Source organism: Sciurus vulgaris, assembly GCF_902686455.1.
Source record: "Sciurus vulgaris genome assembly, chromosome: 12".
Classification (NCBI taxonomy): Eukaryota; Metazoa; Chordata; class Mammalia; order Rodentia; family Sciuridae; genus Sciurus; species Sciurus vulgaris.
In genome coordinates, this window is record NC_136473.1 from 30271322 (window position 1) to 30294088 (window position 22767).

Sequence of the window (22767 nt, forward strand, 5' to 3'; positions counted from 1 at the left end):
AAATTCATATGTAGCAGAGTGAAATTTAACTGCCTTCTGTCACCCCGCACAAAACTCAAAGGGATCAAAGACCTAGGCATTAGCCCAGAAACTCTGCATCTACTAGAAGAAAATGTAGGCCCAACACTCCATCATGTTGACTAAGGGACCCAATTCCTCAACAAGACTCGTAAAGCACAAGGGTAAAATAAAGTGTCAATAAATGGAATGGTATCATACTAAAAAGCTTTTTCACAGCAAAGAAATAATCAAGGGAGTGATGAGTGCCTACAGAATGAGAGGAAATCTTTGCCACCTGCATCTCAACCATTAATCTCTAGGATATATAAAGAATTCAAAAAACTTAACTCCAAAAAAAACAACACAATTAATGAATGGGCAAAGGAACTGAACAGACACTTCACAGAAGAAATACAGTCAACAAATATATGAAAAAAATGGTCAAAATCTCTAGCAATTAGAGAAATGCAAATTAAAACTACACTGAGATTTCATCTCCAGTCATAACGGCCATTATCAAGAATATTAGGAACAGTAAATGTGGGGAAAAAGGTACACTCACATACTGCTGGTGGGACTGCAAGTTGATGCAACCACTCTTGAGAGCAGTATGGAGATTCCTCAGAAAACCTGGAATGGAATTACCATTTGACCCAGTTATTCCACTCCTCACTGTGTACCTAAAGGACTTAAAATCAGCTTTCTATAGTGTCACAGCCACATAAATGTTTATAGCAGCTCAATTCACAATAACTAAGCTATGAAATCAACCTAGGTGCCCTTCAACAGACAAATGGATAAAGAAATTGTGCTATGTATATACACAATGGTATGTTACTCAGCTAGAAAGAAGAATGACTTTATGACATTTTCCAGTAAATGAATACATCTGGAGACTATTATGCTAAGCAAAATAAGCACTCCCACAAAACCAAAGGTCAAATGTAGTCTCTACGTAGATGCTAACACAGTACAATTGGGCAAGGGGATGAATAGAAGTTCATTGGATTAGACAAAGGGGAATGAAGGGAAGGGGGTGGGCAGGAATAGGAAAAAGAGTGGAATGAATCTGACATAACTTATGTACACATATTAATACATCACCAGTGAACCTCCACATGGTGTACAACCACAAGACTGGGATCGTCATTAGAATAAGATATACTCTGTATTTGTATAAAAATGTCAAAATATACTCTACTATCATGTATAACTAAAAAGAACAACAACAAAAAATCTGTCAGTTTATAGGGTATACTGGAATGGAATCACAAATTCAAAGCTGTATAGCACATAGCCTAGTCAGATCAGAGGTAATACGATGACAAAAGATATAGCAAAGAAGAAAGGTAGAGCAACTAGTATTCATGTACCTCATGCTAAGTAATATGTTTTAGGTATTGTCTTTTAAACCTTAGCAAAGTTAAGAAAACTAAAGCCAAAATACTTTAGTAATTTGCCCAAAGTCAGTCAACAGAGGCCTAAACTACTTGGACTTTTGACCCTTGCCCCAAGGCCTGTTCCTCTGGTACCACTTTGCCTCTGGGGTAGAGAGTCCAGGACTGTAGAATCTTTGGAATTCAGTATATTCTATGTATGAAGGAAAGGTACAAATAACTAGTAGATTTTCAAATAAAACTTGTTGAATAAATTAACATAAGAAACATGGCATATTGTTTAAAAGTACTATGTAACTGTATGTTTTGATATAGGAAAAAACAATCTTTGCATTCAGGTGTTTCATTTGAAGTATGATTACAACTCTTGATGTTGATAAGAATGCTCATTATGCAGTGGTGACAGACAATTAACATTTCCAGTCACTGTTAAGTATTTGAATATTTTTTTTCCGTTTGTTCACTTCATTCCTATAGCTACCATATGATCATCCTCATTTTACAGATCAGAAAACTAAGGGACCAGTGGCTGAGTATTTTCTTTTTAATTTTACATAACTTAATAAATAGCAAAACTGAGGCTTGAAGCATAGTAGTCTGATTCTATACATTGGCACACTTAATCAGTATGATATAATCCCTCTTATACTATGTATGTTTTAGGCTTGAATGCTCTCATACAAATGTGGGTTAGCATGGAAGTTTATCTTATTTAAATCTCATAATAACCTTGAAAGGCAGATGTTTGTTCCATTGATGAAGAAGCAACTGAGATTGAGTATTTAATCTAAAGGTTCTTTGGATAAAGTCAATAAAGGAGCCAAGCACACATATATTTCAGTCAAGGAAAATGAAGGCCAAGAAGAGGCTATGAAGTTATCAGCAAATTTTTTCTTTAGAAGCATAATTGAGATAAAAACCCTATTAGGAAGAACATAATTTAGCACTGTAGGGAAGGAAATTTGGTGAAAGAATGAAAAGAGAAGTCCTTTGCCTGATCATAAGAAGGGCAAAAAATAATATGCATAACTTTTAAGAGTTAGAAGTCTCCTAAATTTGTAGACCAGGAAAGAGAAAATTTCAGTAGAAGGAATAGTAAATGGGGTCAAGAATATCACTAGCCTAGAGGAGGTGCGCATTCCTTTGAAGAAATAATATACTGAGAAAAGACAAAGGCATTTTGCCCTGTGAAAGAATTGAAACTTTGTTGCTCAGAGTTGGGTATACTGAGATATATTTACAGAAGAATAAAAGAGAAAGAGTTTGAATCGGTTGCTGTAAAGAATATAGAGATTATGAGAAAAATGCATTCAGCAGCAAGAGTTTAAATGAGATGAACTAGGATTATTTTAAAGTGAATCCTACCAAGAAAGCTTGTAGTTAGGGTTTTTTGCCCCTAGCATTTAACTTGAGTCGAACAGTGGGAGAAAAAGTGAATATTTTATACTTCACCCAGGAAAGGCCAAGAAGGTTCAGTGAACAATGAATGGAGTATTTTTCTAACCTTTATTTATTAAGGATATCAATACTTGATCTGTTACATATAGTAAACATTTTTTCTTGTGGTATGTCTTTTACCTTGAATTATGGTAAATATTTTAGACTGTTTACAATTTTGGCTATTATAAATAATTCTGTAGTAAACATTGCATGTAAGTCTTTCCTATTCATATATTTCTACCAGTTTGATTTCTTAAAGTTCAATGTGTATTGCATATTTAGCATTTAGTTAAATTTTTTATTAATAACTTTATTAAGATATAATTCACATATATGTAGCCACTTAAACTGTACAATTCAGTGGAGTTTTGTAGTAAGTTCTCAAGAGTTGTGCAGCCATCACCACAATCAATTTTAAAATATTTTCCTTACCCCAAGAAGAAATTCTGTTTCTATTAACATGTTTCCTTCCACACTAGCTTTGGCAACTACTAAAATCTACTTTTTGTCTCTATTAAATTGGCATGTTTCAGACATTTTCCTATAAGTAATACAATGTCTGGTCTTAGTGACTGGATTTTTTCACATATTATGGTGTTTTCCATGTACCAGTACTTGTCTTTTTTATTGATAACATTTAATCTTATGGATATACCACATTTATTCCTTCATCAATTAACAGACAATTGGAGCATGTCCACTGGACCATTATGTATAATACTGTTAGGGACATTTATGTGCATATTTTTATGAGGACGTGTTTTAGTATTCTTTATACCTGGGAGTTAAAATCTGAGATCATACAGTAATTCATAAGGTTTAGCCTTTTGAGCAACATGTTAAATTTTGATAATGATAAATTTTCTTCTGAAATTTGCTTCTCCAACTAGTAAAGAATAAATGTCTATCTATAAAAGAGGGGTCCCGTTTTCTGCATCCTGGCTGACACTCAAAATTGCCAGAATTGTTCATCTTGAATATTTTGTTTGATGAGTTTATTTACCAGTGATAGACTTTTAATTTATACTTCTCTGTTTTTACTGAGCCCGAGGTTGATTATATTTTTTCAGGCGTTTGTCAGCATTTAAAATTTCTTCTTCTGGCAATTACTTCTTCCTATCCTGTTGGCATTTTGGGGTAAGGAGTTATTTTCTGTCATTCATTTTCTAGGACTCTATAAATTCTCTTTTGGTTGTTTGCATATTAACTGTGTTGCAAATATTTTCTTCCAACCTTTCCTATCTCCTGTTAACTTTGTTAATGATGTCTTTTAATATGCCCAAGTTTTTCATTTTTATGAGGTTAAATGATTTGTTATAGATTGGTTTTTATCTTTTATTTCTCTTTGTATCAATTTTATATTTCTACCATCCCAAGATTAAACTGATATTCCCTAGTTATTTTCTTCAAATGCTTTTTCTGGGCCTTATTTTTTTCTCTCTCTCTTTTTTTTTTTTTTTTTTTTTTTTTTCTCATATGTTTAGCTCGTTAGTCCATCTTGATTAATTATGAATAGTGTGAGGTAGGGATCTACATTTACAGTTTTTTTTTAAACTGGTTTTGCTTGTTGGTGATCAAACCCAGAGCCTTGCATATGCTAGGCAAGCATTCTAATCCTGAACTACACCCTCAACCCTACCTTTTTACTTTTTTATCAAAGAATTATCCAAAGTCCTAATTCCAGTCAATTTCCCACAGATAGGAAACAGCTCCGTAACCAAAAAACAAACTTCCCATATTTGTGAGTCATTCTTCTAATTCATCTATTCTACCTATGTATTTGTGAGGTTATATGCAAAACTACACTGTTACATGGTATTATATTTTGATATTTGTTGGCACATATTTTCTGATACTGTACTTTTTCAAAATTATTAGTTCTGGGGGTTATAGTTCCATAAAGGACATGCTTAGGCACCAATTGCCCTGGGTTCAACACAGTGCATTCACACATACACAAATTATAGTCATTTCTGTGCTGTGTTTTTCAAATGAACTTTCTCCCTTATTTTCTGGCTCTTGTTCTAAGAAATTTTTAAGGACTTAGATTGAGATCACCTTGAATTTGTTGATGATTTTAACGAAAATGATACCCTTACAATATTGAATCTTCCTATCTTGTTTCATATGTCCTTCAGTAAAAATTTAGTGTTTATCACATAGATCTTGTAGGTCCTGATTCCCTGTGCCTCATTCTATCCCAAATGTTAAAACTATCTTTTGCTTCAGCAATAGATAGAAATAGACTGCAATAAAACTAATTGCCCCTTTGCATTCTTGCCCTCTCCCTCAGACTTCCACATTAGCTAGTGTGGTATTTCTGATTATGTTTCTCTCTCACTTAAAACCATTTACTAGCTGCTTCCCCTTGCACTTAAAATGAAACCCATATTCCTTACTAGGACTGAGATCTTTTCATGGTCTGTTTCCTTTCTGCTATCTGTCTTCATTTTGTACCACTGCTTGTCTTTTGAGCTGAAATTTTTTTGTTTTCCTGTAGATGAGTATTCCTATGAACCCTTTCTACCTTAAAGGAATCCCTCTGTATTTTACACTCTTTATTGTTTGTATTGTACCTTTATTATTTTTGTATTTTTATTTTTGTCATGAGATTAATATAGAAATGTCTACTATAAATCAGAAATATAAAGTTATTTTATTTTTAAATTAAAATCACTACTGTAATCTATCAAGGCATATTTATTTTAAGTTCATGAATTCTTGATGCATAGCAAATAACAGAATATAAACTCTAAGGAATAAGATCATTTTGAAAATCTATTATTAGGTAATGAGTTGCAGTTAAATAGCTAGGTGCTCTACAATTTTGAAAAAGTATTTGGTTTATAAAAATAGAAAAATAGAAATTAATATTAATAGAAATTTCTATTAATAGAAAAGATCAGAATTGCTATTTTTCTCAAAACTTATTTGCAAAAATAAGTTTAATTGGAACCAGATTGCCAAATAAAATATGCATTTCACATTTAAAAAATCATCTTTAGTATGTCTCCATACAATATTTAGAATATACTTATTACTCTGAAATTTAAATTTAACTGAGTCTCCTTATTTTGTTGTTAATTTTAATAGTGCTAGCTGGATGCCAAGTTGAATAATTAACTTCTTAGGAATACAACAGACTGCCAGTAAGTGAGTTTATAAAGCTCCTTACACTCAAATGTAGCTCAAACGTGGGTCAGATTGTAAGTGCCTTTACCTCTTAAGTGGACTACTAAACCTTTTTCAGTATATTCCTTTTATTTTAGTTGTCCTAGCATTATTTTAAAAAGTTAATTTTTTTTTCATTTTAAACTACAGATTCTTTATTTACTCAAAGACCCTACATAATCTCATCCCAGTTTAATTTTTCAGCCATCACTAACTTGTGCTTGAGCAAAATAATGCTACTTTCATATCTTTGTTCGTGCTTGTGCCTAAAGTTCCACGTTACATCCCTCCTACCAGTGCCTGTACTATCCTTCAGTGATTACATCATATGCCAGCTCTTCCAAGAAGAGCTTCTGATTCCCGTGGCTGAAAGATCCTACCTCTAAGCATTTTGCTTTCCTGACACTTACACATCCTACCACATCTCTTACTGCTTATTACCACATTGCCCTTTAGAGGATCCGATCATCCGTCTTCTCTGGGATACCTTTGCACTATGCTTGGCAATGTTCTTTTCATTACTTGGCACTCAGGATATGTTAAATAAATGTGGAACAGTTAACTGGCTCCCAAGAGTGTATAATTTGAAAGTTCCAAGAGTGATTTCTGTAGACACCCTTAGAGCATAATTGATAGTGGAAGAGAGGACTATAAAATAGTAAAATCAAGTACTGGGAATGTAAGTACTCTGCATAGAAATATAGTTAATCTCATTGACTTAATCACATATGTGTAGATGGGGACTCTTCATGATTAATCTTTAAGATGTAATTTAATGCTAGGCTAAGGAAAAAACAGGTTAGAGAGAAAATTCTAAAATATACTCATAATTTTAAAAAGGTGAAATTCATAGAAACAGAGTAGAATGGTGGTTACCAGGACATGAGTAACTTGGTGAGATGTTGGTCAAAGAATACAAAATTTCAGTTAGATAGGTAGAATAATGTTAAAAGGTCTGTGATAAAATATAGGGCCTATAGTTAATGACAAGCACTTTAAAATCAGAGTAGATTTTAAGTGTTCTCACCACAAAAAGAAAAATGTATATTATAGTTAAGCTAAATAATAATCTTATTTGACACTGTTTATTTATACTCTTAACCTGTAGCACTCCTAAAAATTCATTCAGAAATTAGATGAGTCTTCATGGTTTTGTTTTGTTTTTTTACTCATAATAGCCTAATATTGGGAAAGAGAAAATATATAACATAATCATTAGAATTTTCTGCAAGAATAAATAATCTTCTTTGAAACTTGAGAGTCTTATACAAATAAATTCTACAGGTTATAATTTGTGAGAATATTATATTATCAGTGTATTGTAACTTGATAGTAAACACCTTAATGATGCTTTTTAACTGTCAAGAGAAGATTTTAAGTATATATTGTTTAAGGAAATAGGCTTAATATATTTTTTAAACATTACCCTCTAAATTAATGCCCAAGCATGGCATTATTGATCTGTTTTGAAAAATTCATTACCAAAGGTTTATGAAAATCTAGTTTGCTATATTTAATAAAATATTATATACTATTCTAGATATTTGTTGAAACTCAAAAAGAAATGATGTAGTAACAAATCATAACACTAGGTGGTAGTAATTGATTTTAGAAATTAATTAGTGTTTCTCAACCTGTATTCTTTGAACATGTAAACATTTAGTACTGCTTACATTCAGAGGAAAAAGGAGAGATGATTGCAAAGCCAGCAAGAATCCATCTACCTCTTTGAGCTATACCCCTACACTCTATTTTATTTCCTTTAACAGCTCTCTCCTAAAGATTCTTAAAATTTTTGGTCATATGTTCTTTATATTCTTAAAAATTATTAAGAATTAATTAAGGATCCCAAGGAGATATTACTTACAGATTCTAAGAAAATAATAATAATTTTAATGTTAGACAGTATTACTGAGAAATTTAAAAATATGCACCAATGAATTTAAAATAATTTGTCCATTACTTGTAATACTTTTAATTAAAAAAGAACTTTTTTAAAACAAATAACAGGTGGATTTGTTGTAAATTTTACATATTTATTTGTTATTTGTTGTTTTTAGATATACATGATAGTAAAGCATATTTTGACATATTATACATACGTGGAGTATATCATATGCCGATTAGGATCCCATTCTTCTGATTGTATATGATGTGGGTTTTCACTGGTGGTGTATTCATATATGAATATAGGAAAGTTAGGCCAATTCATTTTACTATCTTTTTCTATTCCCATCCCGCTTCCCTTTTCTTCCTTGCCTTTTGTCTAATCCAGCAAACTTCTACTCTTCCCCTTGCCCCCGTGTTGTGTGTTAGCATCTACCTATCAGGGAGAACTTTTGGCCTTGGTTTTGTGGGAGTCCTCCAGATCCATCCATTTACTGAAAGTCATAAAGTCATTCTTTAGGGCCGAGTAATATACCATTGTGATCCATACCACATTTTCTTTACCTGTTCATCTGTTGTAGGGTACTTAGTTTGGTTCCATAGCTTAGCTATTGTGAATTGAGCTGCTATAAAAATTGATATGGCTGCTGCATCACTGTAGTATGCTGATTTGAAGTCTTTTGGGTATGTTCTGAGGAGTGGGGTAACTAGATCAAATGGTGGTTCCATTTAAGTTTTCTGAGGAATCTCCATACTGCTTTCCAGAGTGTTTGCACTAATTTGCACTCCCACATCAATATATGAGAGTGCCTTTTTCCCCACATCCTTGCCAACATTCATTGTTACTTTGTATTCTTGATAATTTTCATTCTGACTGAAGTGAGATGGAATCTCAGTGTAGTTTGCTGAATTTTCATATATGTTTATGAATTCAATCTATTGTGATATAACAAATCATTTAGGTCTGTAAAACTCCAATCTATATTCATGAGACAATAAGAGTAAAATAAGCAGTTAGCACTATATTATGAAAATCATTTTGATTTCTTCCTAGAAAGGGTCCTTTGGATACCAGAGAGTCCTAAACCACAATAAAAGAACCATTGCTCTAACTCATCTGTGCCTGGAAGAAGCTAGTGACAAAATACAAACTGTATTTATGCATGCCCTATATTAATTTTAAATTTTACAAATCCAAAAAGTTAAACTACCTCTTCTTGACTAGGTGTTTTACTTAGTAATATTTATGATTGAGAGTTAATATTCACATTATATTAATTGATAAAATATAGTATCCTAATAGAAAATGGACATGACCAGATGGTGAAAAGAACAATTTTACACACACACACACACACACACACACATTGTTTTACAGTGAATGTAAATTGTAACCATGAAAAAAATTCTATAGACATATGTCTGGAACCAAATATATTTATTATAGTTCTGCTTAATGTTAGGTAAATGCTACAGTCTCTGTAAGTATTTTATCATAACTGTTACATCTCTGTGAAATAATATTAACTCTTCATTCTGTTCATACCTTCTTCTTTCTTATCTACCTCATGACTTTAAAGCTCTAATGCTAATGAGTCCCAAATCTTTGTATCTAACCCTAACTTGCCTGTCCCTATGGTCTTCCAGTTTGTCCTAATTTAGAAGTCCTAAAGACATCTCAGTTCCAGCTTGTCTAAGCATAAAGTCATGTGTTTTATTTATACAGCACCAGAATATACTTCATAATTCTTCTTTTAGTTAATCAGTCTCCCTCAGGTTCCCTAGGCTAGATGCATTTAAGGAAGTTTTGACAAATGTTTAACTTCTTAAATGCATTCATTTTTCATACCTCTTTGCCATTTCCTCTGCTTTGAATTTTCTTCTTACCTTTTTTTGGCCTGGAAAACTCCTGCATATGCTTCAGGATACCACTCCTGTGAGCCTTCCCAACACCACAAGCTGTGTGTGTGTGTGTGTGTGTGTATGTTTGTGGGTGCACGTGTGCGTGAATGCATACATGCATGCATACATGCACATGTGTATACACAGAGCACAAACATTTTTTCACATGGTAAATTCTTGGTAAATTCTTAGCATTTATAAGGCAGAGACTATTTTCCCTTCAGTATTTCTCCTGTCTTAAACATGCTACCAGTGTCCCTTTATAGGAGAGAGAGAGAGCATAAAATGTCCATGTTTTAATTGTGCTACCCAATGATAAATTTTACTAACAATCATGTCCATTTGTTTTTCAAAATCAAAGTCAATTCAAGTTAATCTTTTTGCATGGATATTATTCTCTGTTTTTTCCAGTAATTCTTTGGATTTTCAGGGAAGAAATAAACAAGTTAACATTGAATTTGAAGTCTTATTAATACATTTAATGTATATAATCTTTATCCATCACAAGATGATCTAGTAGTATTTTATAATTAGTGGTAATACAATGATTTGATGTTACCCGTTAGTAGATATATGCTAAATTTTGAAGTATAGTTCTGGATAAAAATAAGCATTTTGGTGTAGTATAAATATATGTGAATATTTAAACACATATACATATAAGTACTTCTCAGGTTTATATATAAATACAGTGCTAAGTTTTTGTTTTTGTTTTCTTATTTTACAGAACTTCTTGGTATACATGAGCAAGCAGCTGTAGGATTCTTAACATTAATGGAAGCTTTAAGATATTGTAAGGTAAATTAATTTTTAAGATATTTTGAAAGTTTTTTATTCACATGTCTTCTGTTGCAGATAACTATGCACATATGTGCCTGTGATGGCACATTTTAACATACTACTATACTATTTTCTTCATTTTCTCTCTAATCTCCCTACCTAAACTGACAAGGTTAAGGATGGTTAAACTGACTGATCCTGAGATTTCTGTGAGAGGAATAGGGACAGAACTCAGAATAAAATAACATATAAAACATACAAGATGAAACAATAAAATAATGTATTAAATGGAGGTAGTTGAATATAAATTCTTCGTGTAGCCTGAAGAAAAACAAAGTACTGTTTCTTTCATTAACAATAGGTACACTTCACCAAAACAACTGATATTTCATCAAGCAAAGAAAAAGAATTTGCTAAATGTCTGAAATTTTAACTTCACTCTTTTCCATCTGAAAAAAATGTTTTCAATCTAAACAAAATTCCAAGCATTTCATAACATTACACTGTTCATTATATGTACTTGGTAGTATTAGGAACTACCATGAAACTCTGATTTATTGCCTTTCTATACAATCTGAAATGACCATTGAGTATTTCAAATAGTTTTAAATGGGATTTAAATCGCTAATGTTTTGCACTAATAAGATATAATCTTGGAGAAAGAAAGTAGATCTAACTTTCTTCCTCCAAGAAATTGTGTGTGCCTTGGAGGAGGTTAAGTTGTAGAGATTTTATATTTTAAAATATCTTTCACATAACCATTAAGGTTCTGATCGTATGGACCCTGTCTCTTCTACTGGCCTCTTGCCACTTTCTCAGATATGTCAACATTTAGGAAATATCCTGGATGTTTCATATGGATGGAACTGTGTAGTATATAACCTTTTGTGTCTGCATTGATGTTTTCAATGTTAATCTATGTTTTAATGTGTATTAGTACTTCATTTCTTTTTATGATCAAATAAATTCAGTAAAATATGCCAGTTTTGTGCATCCTTTCATCAATTGATATTTAGGTGGTTTTCATTTCTAGTTATTATCAATAATGCTACTATGAATGTTTTTATACTTCTTTATTGTAAGCATATGTTTTTATTGCTCTTTAATATACCCAAGAGTAAAATTGAGTGGTCATATGGTTATTTATTAAAACTTTTTGAGAAATTGTCAAATTTTTTCAAAGCGATTACAGTATTTATGTACTCTATTATTTTTTATAAAACACTTCATGAATTCAGCATTCATTTAGCTTTTGATTCTACTACATGGAATCTTTTTTAACTTTTATTTTAAATTCATACACATGCTTTTTCTGAAAAAGAAACAGCATTTATACTGTTTACCATAGGAGGCAACATGAGGATGCATGAGGATGGAAATCTACCCAAGTAGGAATCAGAAAACATAATTTCTGATTCTAGCTCTGTAGTAGTTGCTTAAATTTGGATCAGGCACTGATGCTTTGCATTTCTGAGGTTCCTTATGTATGTATTGAAGAACTTGCACTGCTCATTGCTAACATTTCACTGAACTCTAAAACTAATAAGGACTTTTCAGTTTTCTTTTTTCTTTTTCTTTTGTTTCTCTCTGCTGTCTCAAAACCATTCTTCTGTGCAGGCCATGTAGCCCATCTCATAGAGTGCCTGCCTCTCATGCTGGAGGCCCGCGTTCGAGTCCCCAGCACTCTGGGATTGTGGAAATAACAAACAAAACCAAAACCATTCTTCTTTACTGGTTAAACATCACTCTGTTAGCACATCTAATTCATCTCTCCTATCGTGGGGCAAAGATAGAATTTTTCTATCCATGAATACAAGAGTGCCTATTTTCTACTTCCCTCCTAGTGATAAGAATAAATTCCACAGGGCCTTGGTGGTGGTTGAAGCAGGGACTGCTGAGTGATTAGGAAACAATAATTGGCTCTGACTGCTACAAGTAGCTACTTGGAATTTCTCAATTACAGGCAGTCTCTATGAGAAAAGAAAATTCAGCAAATGTGATTGGTAAGATTAGTTGTTACTAAGGTGTCTGACCTCATAAGCACATGGCATTGATAGGTGTTCACATGATGGATTTTATTAATCTATTTGTTGAGTATTAAACATTTTTTCAATCACACACAAAATTATGCTTTTGAGTTTTTGCTACTCTAATATCTATAAATATATATAACCTGAAGGCAAACTACAAGTATGGCTTTTTATACGTCTAAAGAGACTATTCATATTGTAAAACTTGAAGACTCAATGACGAGTAGTCTCTTATATTACATGTTTTAGGTTGTACAGCTTTCTTGAGAAATTATTGTATTACCCTATATTCCTTGAGGAAAAGGATGGTCCTATGTCATTTTCCCTTTGCTTATTCCAAATCTCATTTGTTAATTTATAATTATTTTCTTTACAAAATAATTATCAAGTTTATGACTTTGGATTCGAGATGCCAAGTTAAAATTTTAGAAGTAATCATTTTATTTAGGACCTTTGCCAAAAACTGAAAATGACTCTGGGGCTAAACTAGTTATTTATAACTGCATTCAATTTATATGACTGTTGTTCTAATGTAAAGGTACAATATAGGTTTAAAAACATTTTATTTACACATGAAACATTTGATCCCCATGGGTAAGGCACACTATTGTAATATGTAATTACATTTAAGTATTAATTAGACAATATGCTTTAAATATTGTGTATTAATAGCCATTGAACATTTTTCATTTATTTGTTTTATTTTGCTATATTTCCTCCAGGTTGGTTCTTACTTGAAATCTCCAAAATTTCCTATTTGGATTGTTGGCAGTGAAACTCACCTGACCGTGTTTTTTGCCAAGGTAAGCTTCTAGCAGGAATTGTTCTTTTAAGTATGAAATCAGACAAACAGGTACTATGTAAGTCCATAAATTATATTATTGTGCAAATGTCAGTCTATTCCCACTAATAAATGGATTGTTCCAAAAATTCAAGAAGTTAATACTACAGAATGTATTATTATATTGCTCTGATATTGGAATCTTTTCAATAAAATTTGTCAATAATAGTAATTTCTTTGCCTTTTCTGACTAAGGCTGTGACTTATTTTTTTCAGAACTCACTTGTGTTATGGAGGACCCACTTGCATTTTGGTTTGCTTTTTTTGGTAGGGAGGATAAAAGTCTAACTTACATGATAAAAAATAACTACCTCTCTTTAGAAAATAATTTTAAAAATCTATTCAGGGGTATGAAAGTCAAGTGTTCTCTTAAGATAGAATATTTCCCACAATTTTAATTTGTTTTTGATTATAATATTGAAATAGATGAAATGCATTTATATGTTTCAAAATATTTATGTAAAGAACTATTTTAAAATCTTAATCGTTAACTACATAGAATACTTTTTCACAATTAAGTGTTTAAGAGCTTTGGCCTTAACCTTAATTTAAATTCCAGCTTGCCATTCACGAACATTTCTTAGCCTCTTTTGCAATATCTTTAAAATAGGGATTAAAGTACATAGCTCTTAATTGTCAGGCTCAAATATAAAACATTTAGCAGTGCCTAGTACAAGTTAAATGCTCGGTAAAATTTAGCTGTTTTCATTACTGTCTTTTTCATTCAACAAAATTTAAAGATCTCTGGTTTCATAAGATGGAATTGTTAGTTGTTGAACTGAAGGGGAAAATATAAAATTGATCTTTTGAAGGTTTTTAGTTCTAATGCATTTTTCAGATTCCTCCATGAGATTTTTATCAAGTATTTATCAATGTAAGTTTACTTATTTCTATAGAAAATATGAGTTGTATAAATTGTGCCAAAATCTGAATTGATAATGTTAAATTTTTTACATGCAATTCTTTATTTAGCCTCTTACTTTTATTGTGCTAGCAAAAGTCTAGTTAGCAGATTTAGAACAAGAAGCATATTAAATTTTTTTAAACTGGGAAAGCTGTCTATGGGCAACTCTAAAAGTACAGGCCTTTTTTACCTTGTTATTTTTAGTCAGAAAATGTTTGCTTTTTACTTCCCTCCCAATATAGGAAAAGAAGTTAAAAGCAGAATATAAACTACAGAAACAGAACATCTTCTAATTAGGGAAGATCTCATTGTTATGTATTTCTAGAAAAGAAAATTTCAATTTACATATATAATGTATTTTTTCAGGCAAATTATATTTATCTCCAACCCTGTTTTTCAACATTATGAAATGTAATAAATTACACCAAGCTGTATATTACAAATGTAAAAGATGAGATGAAAATTATTTTAAATTTTACAATTAATATTTAAGAAATGATTTTGTCAAAAATAAATTTAGTGAAAAGTTAATATACAGATATATCAGTTGAGCTATGTGAATGTGCAGAATCTTGTATTTAATCACCTGAGTTAGAAATGCTAATAGAGCAAGAAGAACAAATTATAGACTGAGGCAGGAAAATGGTGAGTTCAAAGCCAGCCTCAGCAAAATCGAGGCGCTAAGCAACGCAGACCCTGTCTCTAAATAAAATGCGAACTAGGGCTGGGGATGTGATTTAGTGGTTGAGTGCCCCTGAGTTCAATCCTGGTACCAAAAAAAAAAAAAAAAAAAAGAACAAATTATATCTTCATGATGAAACATTCTTTTTACCTACCTCTCCTGGTATGTGTTGTTGGTTCATTGTGCCATTGTGTTTATCACATAGCACAGAGTTCCCAATTCCCACTCTTTTTTCGAATGTCCCATGAGCCTTATCCAGGGCAGGTTTCTCATTCATCTTATTTCTTATCCATAGATCCCAGGCACATACAATGAAATGTTTTATTAGGGAGATGGAATTTGTAAGAGAAACACAGGTCTAGGCCTGACAAAACATGAACTCACTGTGTGAGTGTATGTGACTGTCATAAGGTCAAAAACAGGATATTTTGAATCAATCTTCATTTCTTTGCATCCCTGAAGCTGCATAGTCATGACAGGAAAGTGCACATATACAGAAGGTAATTATAGAAATTTTTAGTTTTAGAGTCTTCGTTATCAAATTTTTTATATGAAGTTCCTTATCTATCATATAGAACTCTTGAATTTTGAACTAATTTTGCTTGAAGATTACCCTTGTAGTCTGAGCACCTAGCACACATAGTTTGGCTCACTAGATAGAGGATTCATTAGTTGAATGTGTTAACCTTCTGCATGCATTTTCCACTCTTGAGTTCTAGTGGTACTGATATCCCCTAACTATATCTTTTAATGACTCATTTTGAAACTTCTTAAAAGCATAAGTAAGTTCCTTCTCAATGTAGTTTAGAAACATTAAATTTGGATTTTTGAAGATAACATGTTATCTTTAAAAAAAGTTGCCAGTAAAGAATTTTTTTCCTTTTGAAATAAAAGACAAAGCTAGAAGTTCATTAAATGGTAATTGGTAAATGAGACTGATAATATATTTATTGGGTTCACCTTTAGATGTTTTTAACTCTAAATTAGTGTTCGTATATTTTTTTAACTCATTTTTATTGTAAACAAATGGGATACATCTTGTTTCTCTGTTTGTACGAGAAGTAGAGGCATACCATTTCTGTAATCATACATTTACCTAGGATAATAGTTTTTGATTCATTGTTATTTTTTTTCTCCCCTGCAGCCCTCCCATCCCTCTTATCCCTCTATAGAGTTCCTCCTTCCTCCATCCTTGCCTGCTTCCCACCCCCTATATGTGTCATCATCTGCTTATCAGTGAGATCATTCGTCCTTTGGTTTTTTGAGATTGGCTTATCTCACTTAGCATGATGTTCTCCAGTTTCATCCATTTGCCTGCAGATGCCATAATTTTATTATTCTTTATGACTAAGTAATATTCTATGGTGTGTGTGTATATATATACCACAGTTTCTTTATCTATTCATCAATTGAGGTGCATCTAGGTTGGTTCCACAATCTGGCTATTGTGAATTGAGCAGCTATGAACATTGTTGTGGCTGTATCTCTGTAGTATGCTGATTTTAAGTCCTTTGGGTATAGGCCAAGGAGTGGGATAACTGGGTCAAATGGTGGTTCTATTCCAAGCTTTCTGAGGAATCTCCACACTGCTTTCCAGAGTGGATACACTAATTTGCAGCCCCACCAGCAATGTATGAATGTACCTTTTTCCCCACATCCTCTCCAACACCTATTGTTACTTGTATTCTTGATAATTGCCATTCTAATTGGGGTGAGATGGAATCTTAGGGTAGTTTTGACTTGCATTGCTCTTATTACTAAAGATGGTGAACATTTTTTCATATGTTTGTTGATTGCTTGTAGATCTTCAGTGAAGTGTCTGTTCATTTCCTTAGCCCATTTGTTGATTGGATTATTTACATTCTTGGTGTAGAGTTTTTTTGAGTTCTTTATAGATTCTGGAAATTAGCGCTCTATCTGAAGTATGAGTGGCAAAGATATTCTCCCACTCTGTAGGCTCTCTCTTCACATTGCTGATAGCTTCCTTTGCTGAAAGCTATTTAGTTAGAATGTGTCCCAGTTATTGATTCATGCTTTTATTTCTTGTGCTATGGAAGTCCTGTTAAGGAAGTGTTTGTATATTCTTAACCATATAGAAAACACTGGAAATTTTGCTATACTTGGAATTAATAGCTATTCATTATTTAGTCATTCTTTAATATTTCTATATTTAACCTTCCACTTTTGGCCATGGATTTGTTTTTGTTTTTATTTTTGAGTTTTGGTTTGATTTTGATGAATTTATTCATTCTGTGTTCCATGGCCTTAAACAGCATGTCTCCCTACCCCCAGCATTTATTGTAGTAATTGATGTCTTTTTCTGTAAAACTCTGTTTATGTGTTTGCCTGGTTTAAATAATTTGTGTCCTGACTTCTTTGTACTGGTTACAATTAAGTAAAAGAAATTTTATATTTATAATTTTTAAGGCAACCTATGCTTTAGCATTGTAAAATGCCAATGAAAAGCAGTGAAATTCTTCATGTGCCTAAGGTGATAACAGTTCCATCTGTCTTTATGTATTCAGATACTTATTTTTCAAATTTTATTGGGCATGTAGTTTGTGCCTGGCATTATGCCAGGTATTGTTAATATAGTGGTGAGCAGAAACAGATGTGGCTCTTGATCTTATGGAGGTATGCATTCTAATTGAAGAGGCATTATTCAAAATTTCACACTTTACAAAATTACAAGTGTGAGTACTGACAAAGCACAGGTCTATAATGCTGTAAGAATCTATGCTAGTTTTGAAAGATGAGTATGTTTCCTTGAAGAACTGATGTCTAAAATGAGCACTAAAGCATCAGAAAGATTGAAGTGAGGGAAGTGGGAAAGTCATTCTCTATGTAGGAAATAGTTGGAACAACAAATGCCTGCAAAAGGGAGGATCATGGTGTGAACAAACACTGGGAAGAGCAGAAGCACTAAGAATTAATGGAATGAGGTGAGGCTAGAAAAGTAGGCACGCCATGTTACTCAACATCCTTAAGAGGAATGGCAATCACTAGACTCGGTTAAAAATTGAGGGCGGGGGTAGTTTTGGGGTAGGTAGGAAGGAAGGGAATGGGATTAAATTTACATTTTGAAAAGTTTCCTCTGGCTAATTGCAGAACAGACATTTTGAAGAGGATATAATCTCTTCATGTACGATAGGGGAGAGCGAACAAGACTTCAAATTAGCAGAGAGTACAATTTAACCAGGGTAGTTATGCAGAGAGGAATAAAGTACATGAATTTGAGAAATTTATTCCCAAAGTAAAAAGTCAACACTCAGTGATGCATTGAATTTTACTGATGAGGTATAATTTTTAAATTATAATTAGTTTCAATGTTATGTATTCATGTCATTAAATTTTTGTAGAATGAAAGCTTTAAGTATTAGACCCTGTTTAAATAGAAAGGGCAGATGTTAATTTTCATCTTGAATATTAAATTTAGACAAATAATGAGTAACATTAACTACATGTTAGAAGATAAAGCTCAAATTGACATTTCATCAAAGAAATAGTATCGGTTTTGATTTGTATTCATTTTGGTAATTTATAAGTATTTCCTTCAAGTTAGTGACTTTCAAATATATGTGAATTGGATTTTGAAAATATGTTGTCCCAAAGAATATTACTTCTAAATTTTTCAAATATTTTTAATTTTTTAAATTATTTTTTATTTAGCTTTTAATTATTTACAGACTGAATTTTGATTAATTGTACAAAAATGGGGTATCAAATATTCTTATGCAGTCTCATGGCTAGCACTAAAATATTTCCAGTGTCAAATGGTTGGTGACTTTGGCTCATTTTTCTAAGTTGTGCAAATAAATCTGCAAATTTTCCGAATACATTGATATATACAAGGAGAAGAAAGGTCTCAGCTCTTGGATTTGAAGAAAATAAAGCCATACTGACCAAATTTAAAAATTCTAGCATTTTTATTTTCCAGAAAGATAATCTCTCACATTCCAATTTCAGTTTTGTTACAAATTATATTTATTTAAATCTATTTACTTTTTACCTTATTTCCTTCTCCTCCCTTCTCATTTCTAACTTACTTTCCTTTAAAAGTTTAATTTATAACTTTTGGAATAATCCCAAAAGTGCTTTTTTTTTTTTTTTTTTCCAGCTTTTATCTGTCTAAAACAAGGATCCAGTTAAGTTTTCTTCATTGTTTATATTTTTTTGGTACCAGGGATTGAACTCAGGGGCACTTGACCACTGAGCCACATCTCTAGCCCTATTTTGTATTTATTTAGAGTCAGGGTCTCAATGAATTGCTTAGCACCTAGCTATTGCTGGGACTGGATTTGAACCCGATATCCTCCTACCTTATCCTCCTGAGCCGCTGGGTTTACAGGTGTGCACCACCATGCCTGGCCTTATCTTTTTTTTAAATGCAGAACTTGACCTCAGATTTTTGATTGTTGTTTTTTTTTTTTGAGCTTTTATATTTATAGATAATTAATTGATTCAAAGAGGTATTTGTCAGTTAAAATTTTCATTATAACTAAATGTTCTTGATTTGATGTTATTGTTTCCTGGTACTTAGTGGAAAAAGTAAGATTTTATGTCAGAGAGTCCTGTGTGTTAAGTGTTCAAGATATTCTTAAGATATAGTACCATATCCTCAAGATATGGTACCTTTTGAAAAAACAATTCTAGTACTTATCATCCTGTAATTGTCACTATTTTGAAAGTTCACTAACATTTAAAGTTTCCTTTTAAGTGTAATATGAGAAAGAATGGTTTAGAATACCCTACTTTTTGAGACTTGATAGTATCACCTATACTATTTCAGTTTGAACTTCTCGATGGAAATAACTATTTGATATTGTCTTACTTAGTTTATTTCTCTTAAAATTGTGTAGGTAGTACCAATAAATTGTTTTTATTTTTAAGTAGTTTTGTAAAAAGTAGGTGTGTGCACATCCATTTAAAAACCTTCATGTAGGGGCCAGGGCTGTAGCTCAGGGGTAAAGCACTTGCCTGGCGTGTGTAAGGCACTGGGTTTGATCCTCAGCACCACATAAAAATAATTTAAAATAAAACAATGGTATTGTGGTTCATCTACAACTAAACAAAAAAAATTTTTTAAACCTTCATGCATGTCAAAATTGCTTTAATATGACATCTCAAGCTTTAGAGTTTTTTTGCCTTAATTGTCATCTTAATCATATCATAAATGTTTGATTTTTTACTTATAGCTTTTCACATATAGGAAGAAAAGAACACTGATTTGCTCAGGGTTACAGGGCAAGAGAGTGACAAATGAGATAAAAATCAAGATTTGATTTCTTAGAATGTTACCATTGATTTTAGGAGGATAGGCCTAGCACTAAGGGTTAGGAATTAGAAATGAGAGAGTCCTTTGGCAATAGAGAGAATTCTGGGTAGCCTGGTAAGCAATCAGCACATGTTCAAACAGTGAAACAAGATGCATGATGAGATGGTTGGTGGAATCTCAATTATGAAGATGAAGGGCAAGAAACCAGAGGATTTTTCTTTATGCATATTGACTAGGTCAAGAGATAATAAGAGACTGCCATTTGGGCTATCTCATTGAAATGGCCCAATCAAATAATCTCACAGTGAGGTTTTTACAAGTCCTGCTCACACAGACAGTGCTTTCTGGTTACTTTTAAGTGTGAACAGACCAAGGATCACTAGATTGATCTTACCAAACAGTCAATATTGATCCTAATAAAAATTGTGATATATAGCTATGAGAAACACTGTAAGGAGAGAACTTAAGACTGCTAAATACTCTTTGATTATTTCATTAGATCCATTCTACAGGTTAGAAGTGGCCAGTCCTCCAGAAGTTTATGTGCTACACTCTTGTTCCCCAGTATGTCAGTGAGGAGAGGTGATGAAACATTTAAGAAAAGGAGCCTAGTGAGAGGTAATTAGGTCATTGGGGACATAACTCTCAGCAAGACTCAGGTTACTTCTGACAAGAGTGAATTGTTACAAAGCAAGGCTATATTGCCTCCTTAGCCTCTTCTGCATGTACCCCTCTCTACCATGTTGGGAGGCAGACAAGGGGCCCTCACTAGAGACAAGACAGACGGACTCTGTCTCCAAAACTTGAAGTCAAATAAACTCCCATTCTTTGGGAAGTACCCAGACTTGGGTGTTTTATTTTAGCAATGGCTATTATGCTAAGCTTAGAAACCAAGAAATAGTACTTAATACTTATTATACCCTAATATGGAAGGAATATAGCTGAAGAACTAACTTTTTTTATTTTACCTGATCAATTTAAACACCGAGATAAGTCAAACAGACCAGCTTTGTTGAACATTTACAAAAAAGCATTGTAAAACTATTTACTCTTATATTTAAGATATACTTTCATGGTTTGAACATGTATAAGAATTGTGTCCCTTCAGTGAATCTATTTTGGTTTTCCCTTTTGAAATGAATGGTTTTATTCTTATAACTTTAGAAATTTTAATTATTTAAAAAGTACAAGTTAAATTCATGATTTCAAGTTTGAGTACTGAAATATTTTTTTAAAAATGTTTTTAGTTGTAGATGGACACACCTTTATTTATTTTTATGTGGTGCTGAGGATTGAACCCAGTGCCTCATGAATTGGAGGCAAGTGCTTCACCATTGAGCCCCAGCCCCAGCCCCAGTGCTGAACTGTTTGACAGTTATCACTTCCTATTTGAGATGTCCAGTGGCCTAGAACTTAGCTTTCAATTTTATTAGAACCATCTTCCTGACCTATTGACAATCATTAAACTTATTTATCAGATTGGAAAAGAGTTTCACCAGTTTTTTGAAAAGTTTATAAAACTTCAGGTTGATCATTTATCAACTATTTCTATCTTTATGAAGATTTTTTCCAAAAGTTTTTAAACTGTCTTCCATATTTATAAATCATCTTTTCTACCTAGTATAAACAGATCTTTTATTGTCTAAACATCAGCCTCTGTGAAACAACAAAACTGATACTGTACTCCTTGACATAGTATCTTAGGGAATCTGTTTATGAGTAATGCATACAAGCCATCCTTTGTAAATGGGAGTTTTATAGTTAGTGCTGAGAGGGAATATCACAGAATCTAACTGTAGAAACCTTATAGGTACTGCAGAGTCATCAAGCTGGAAAATTCCCACAGAACCTTCTAATAGGAAGATGTGGGAAGGTGAAAGGCAGTAAGTAAATGGACCTCTTCAAAGAAGGAAACTTAATTCCTATGAAGTAGGATAGAAAACTTTCCAGGCAGGTCATCTGAGCTATGGCAGAACAAAACCTTTAGATTTATAATATTGAGAAGGAATGTGTGCTCTGGGCATGGGTCTTGAGAAATCATGTCATGGTACTTTTGCTGAGATTAGTTAAGAACTTGCAAACCTATGGCCAGGGTAAAAAATTTATTTTGTAAAGGAGATGCTTAAAGAATTTAGAACCTGTACTTAAACTCATTTTTATTTGTGAATTGTTTTTCCTAAATTTCAAAAGATAAAACCAGTTCCTGTTATAACAAGGTTGTGTGATATACATCTTCTGACTTTTTTTTTTTTTTCTTTTTTCAGGAGTCAGGTCTTTTCTTGATACATATTTATATACTTTAAAGGCTTGTTGAATATTTTTGCCTTCTTTTTTCCCATCATTTTCCCTTTTGATTCTTTGGGTTTCTTGGAACTTGGGTTTTAAGAATAAATTATTTGGGCCATTTTCTTAATTTTTCTTTAAGAACTAATTACAAAATTTGTGATGCATAATTATG

The 22767-nt window shown here is 32.4% G+C and overlaps 1 protein-coding gene across 5 annotated transcripts in view; it reads left to right on the forward strand.

The window, feature by feature from the left end:
• MINDY3 (MINDY lysine 48 deubiquitinase 3) overlaps positions 1–22767 on the forward strand; it is an 82677-nt gene that overhangs the window by 28232 nt on the left and 31678 nt on the right. For all 5 annotated transcript variants that reach the window (XR_013758495.1, XM_079108182.1, XM_079108184.1 and 2 more), the window contains 2 exons: positions 10525–10595; positions 13330–13410. Coding sequence is in view for 4 of the 5 variants with exons in the window: in XM_079108182.1 (XP_078964308.1) it covers positions 10525–10595; positions 13330–13410 (152 nt within the window). In the remaining variant the exon portion in view is untranslated. The remainder of the gene's footprint in view (positions 1–10524; positions 10596–13329; positions 13411–22767) is intronic.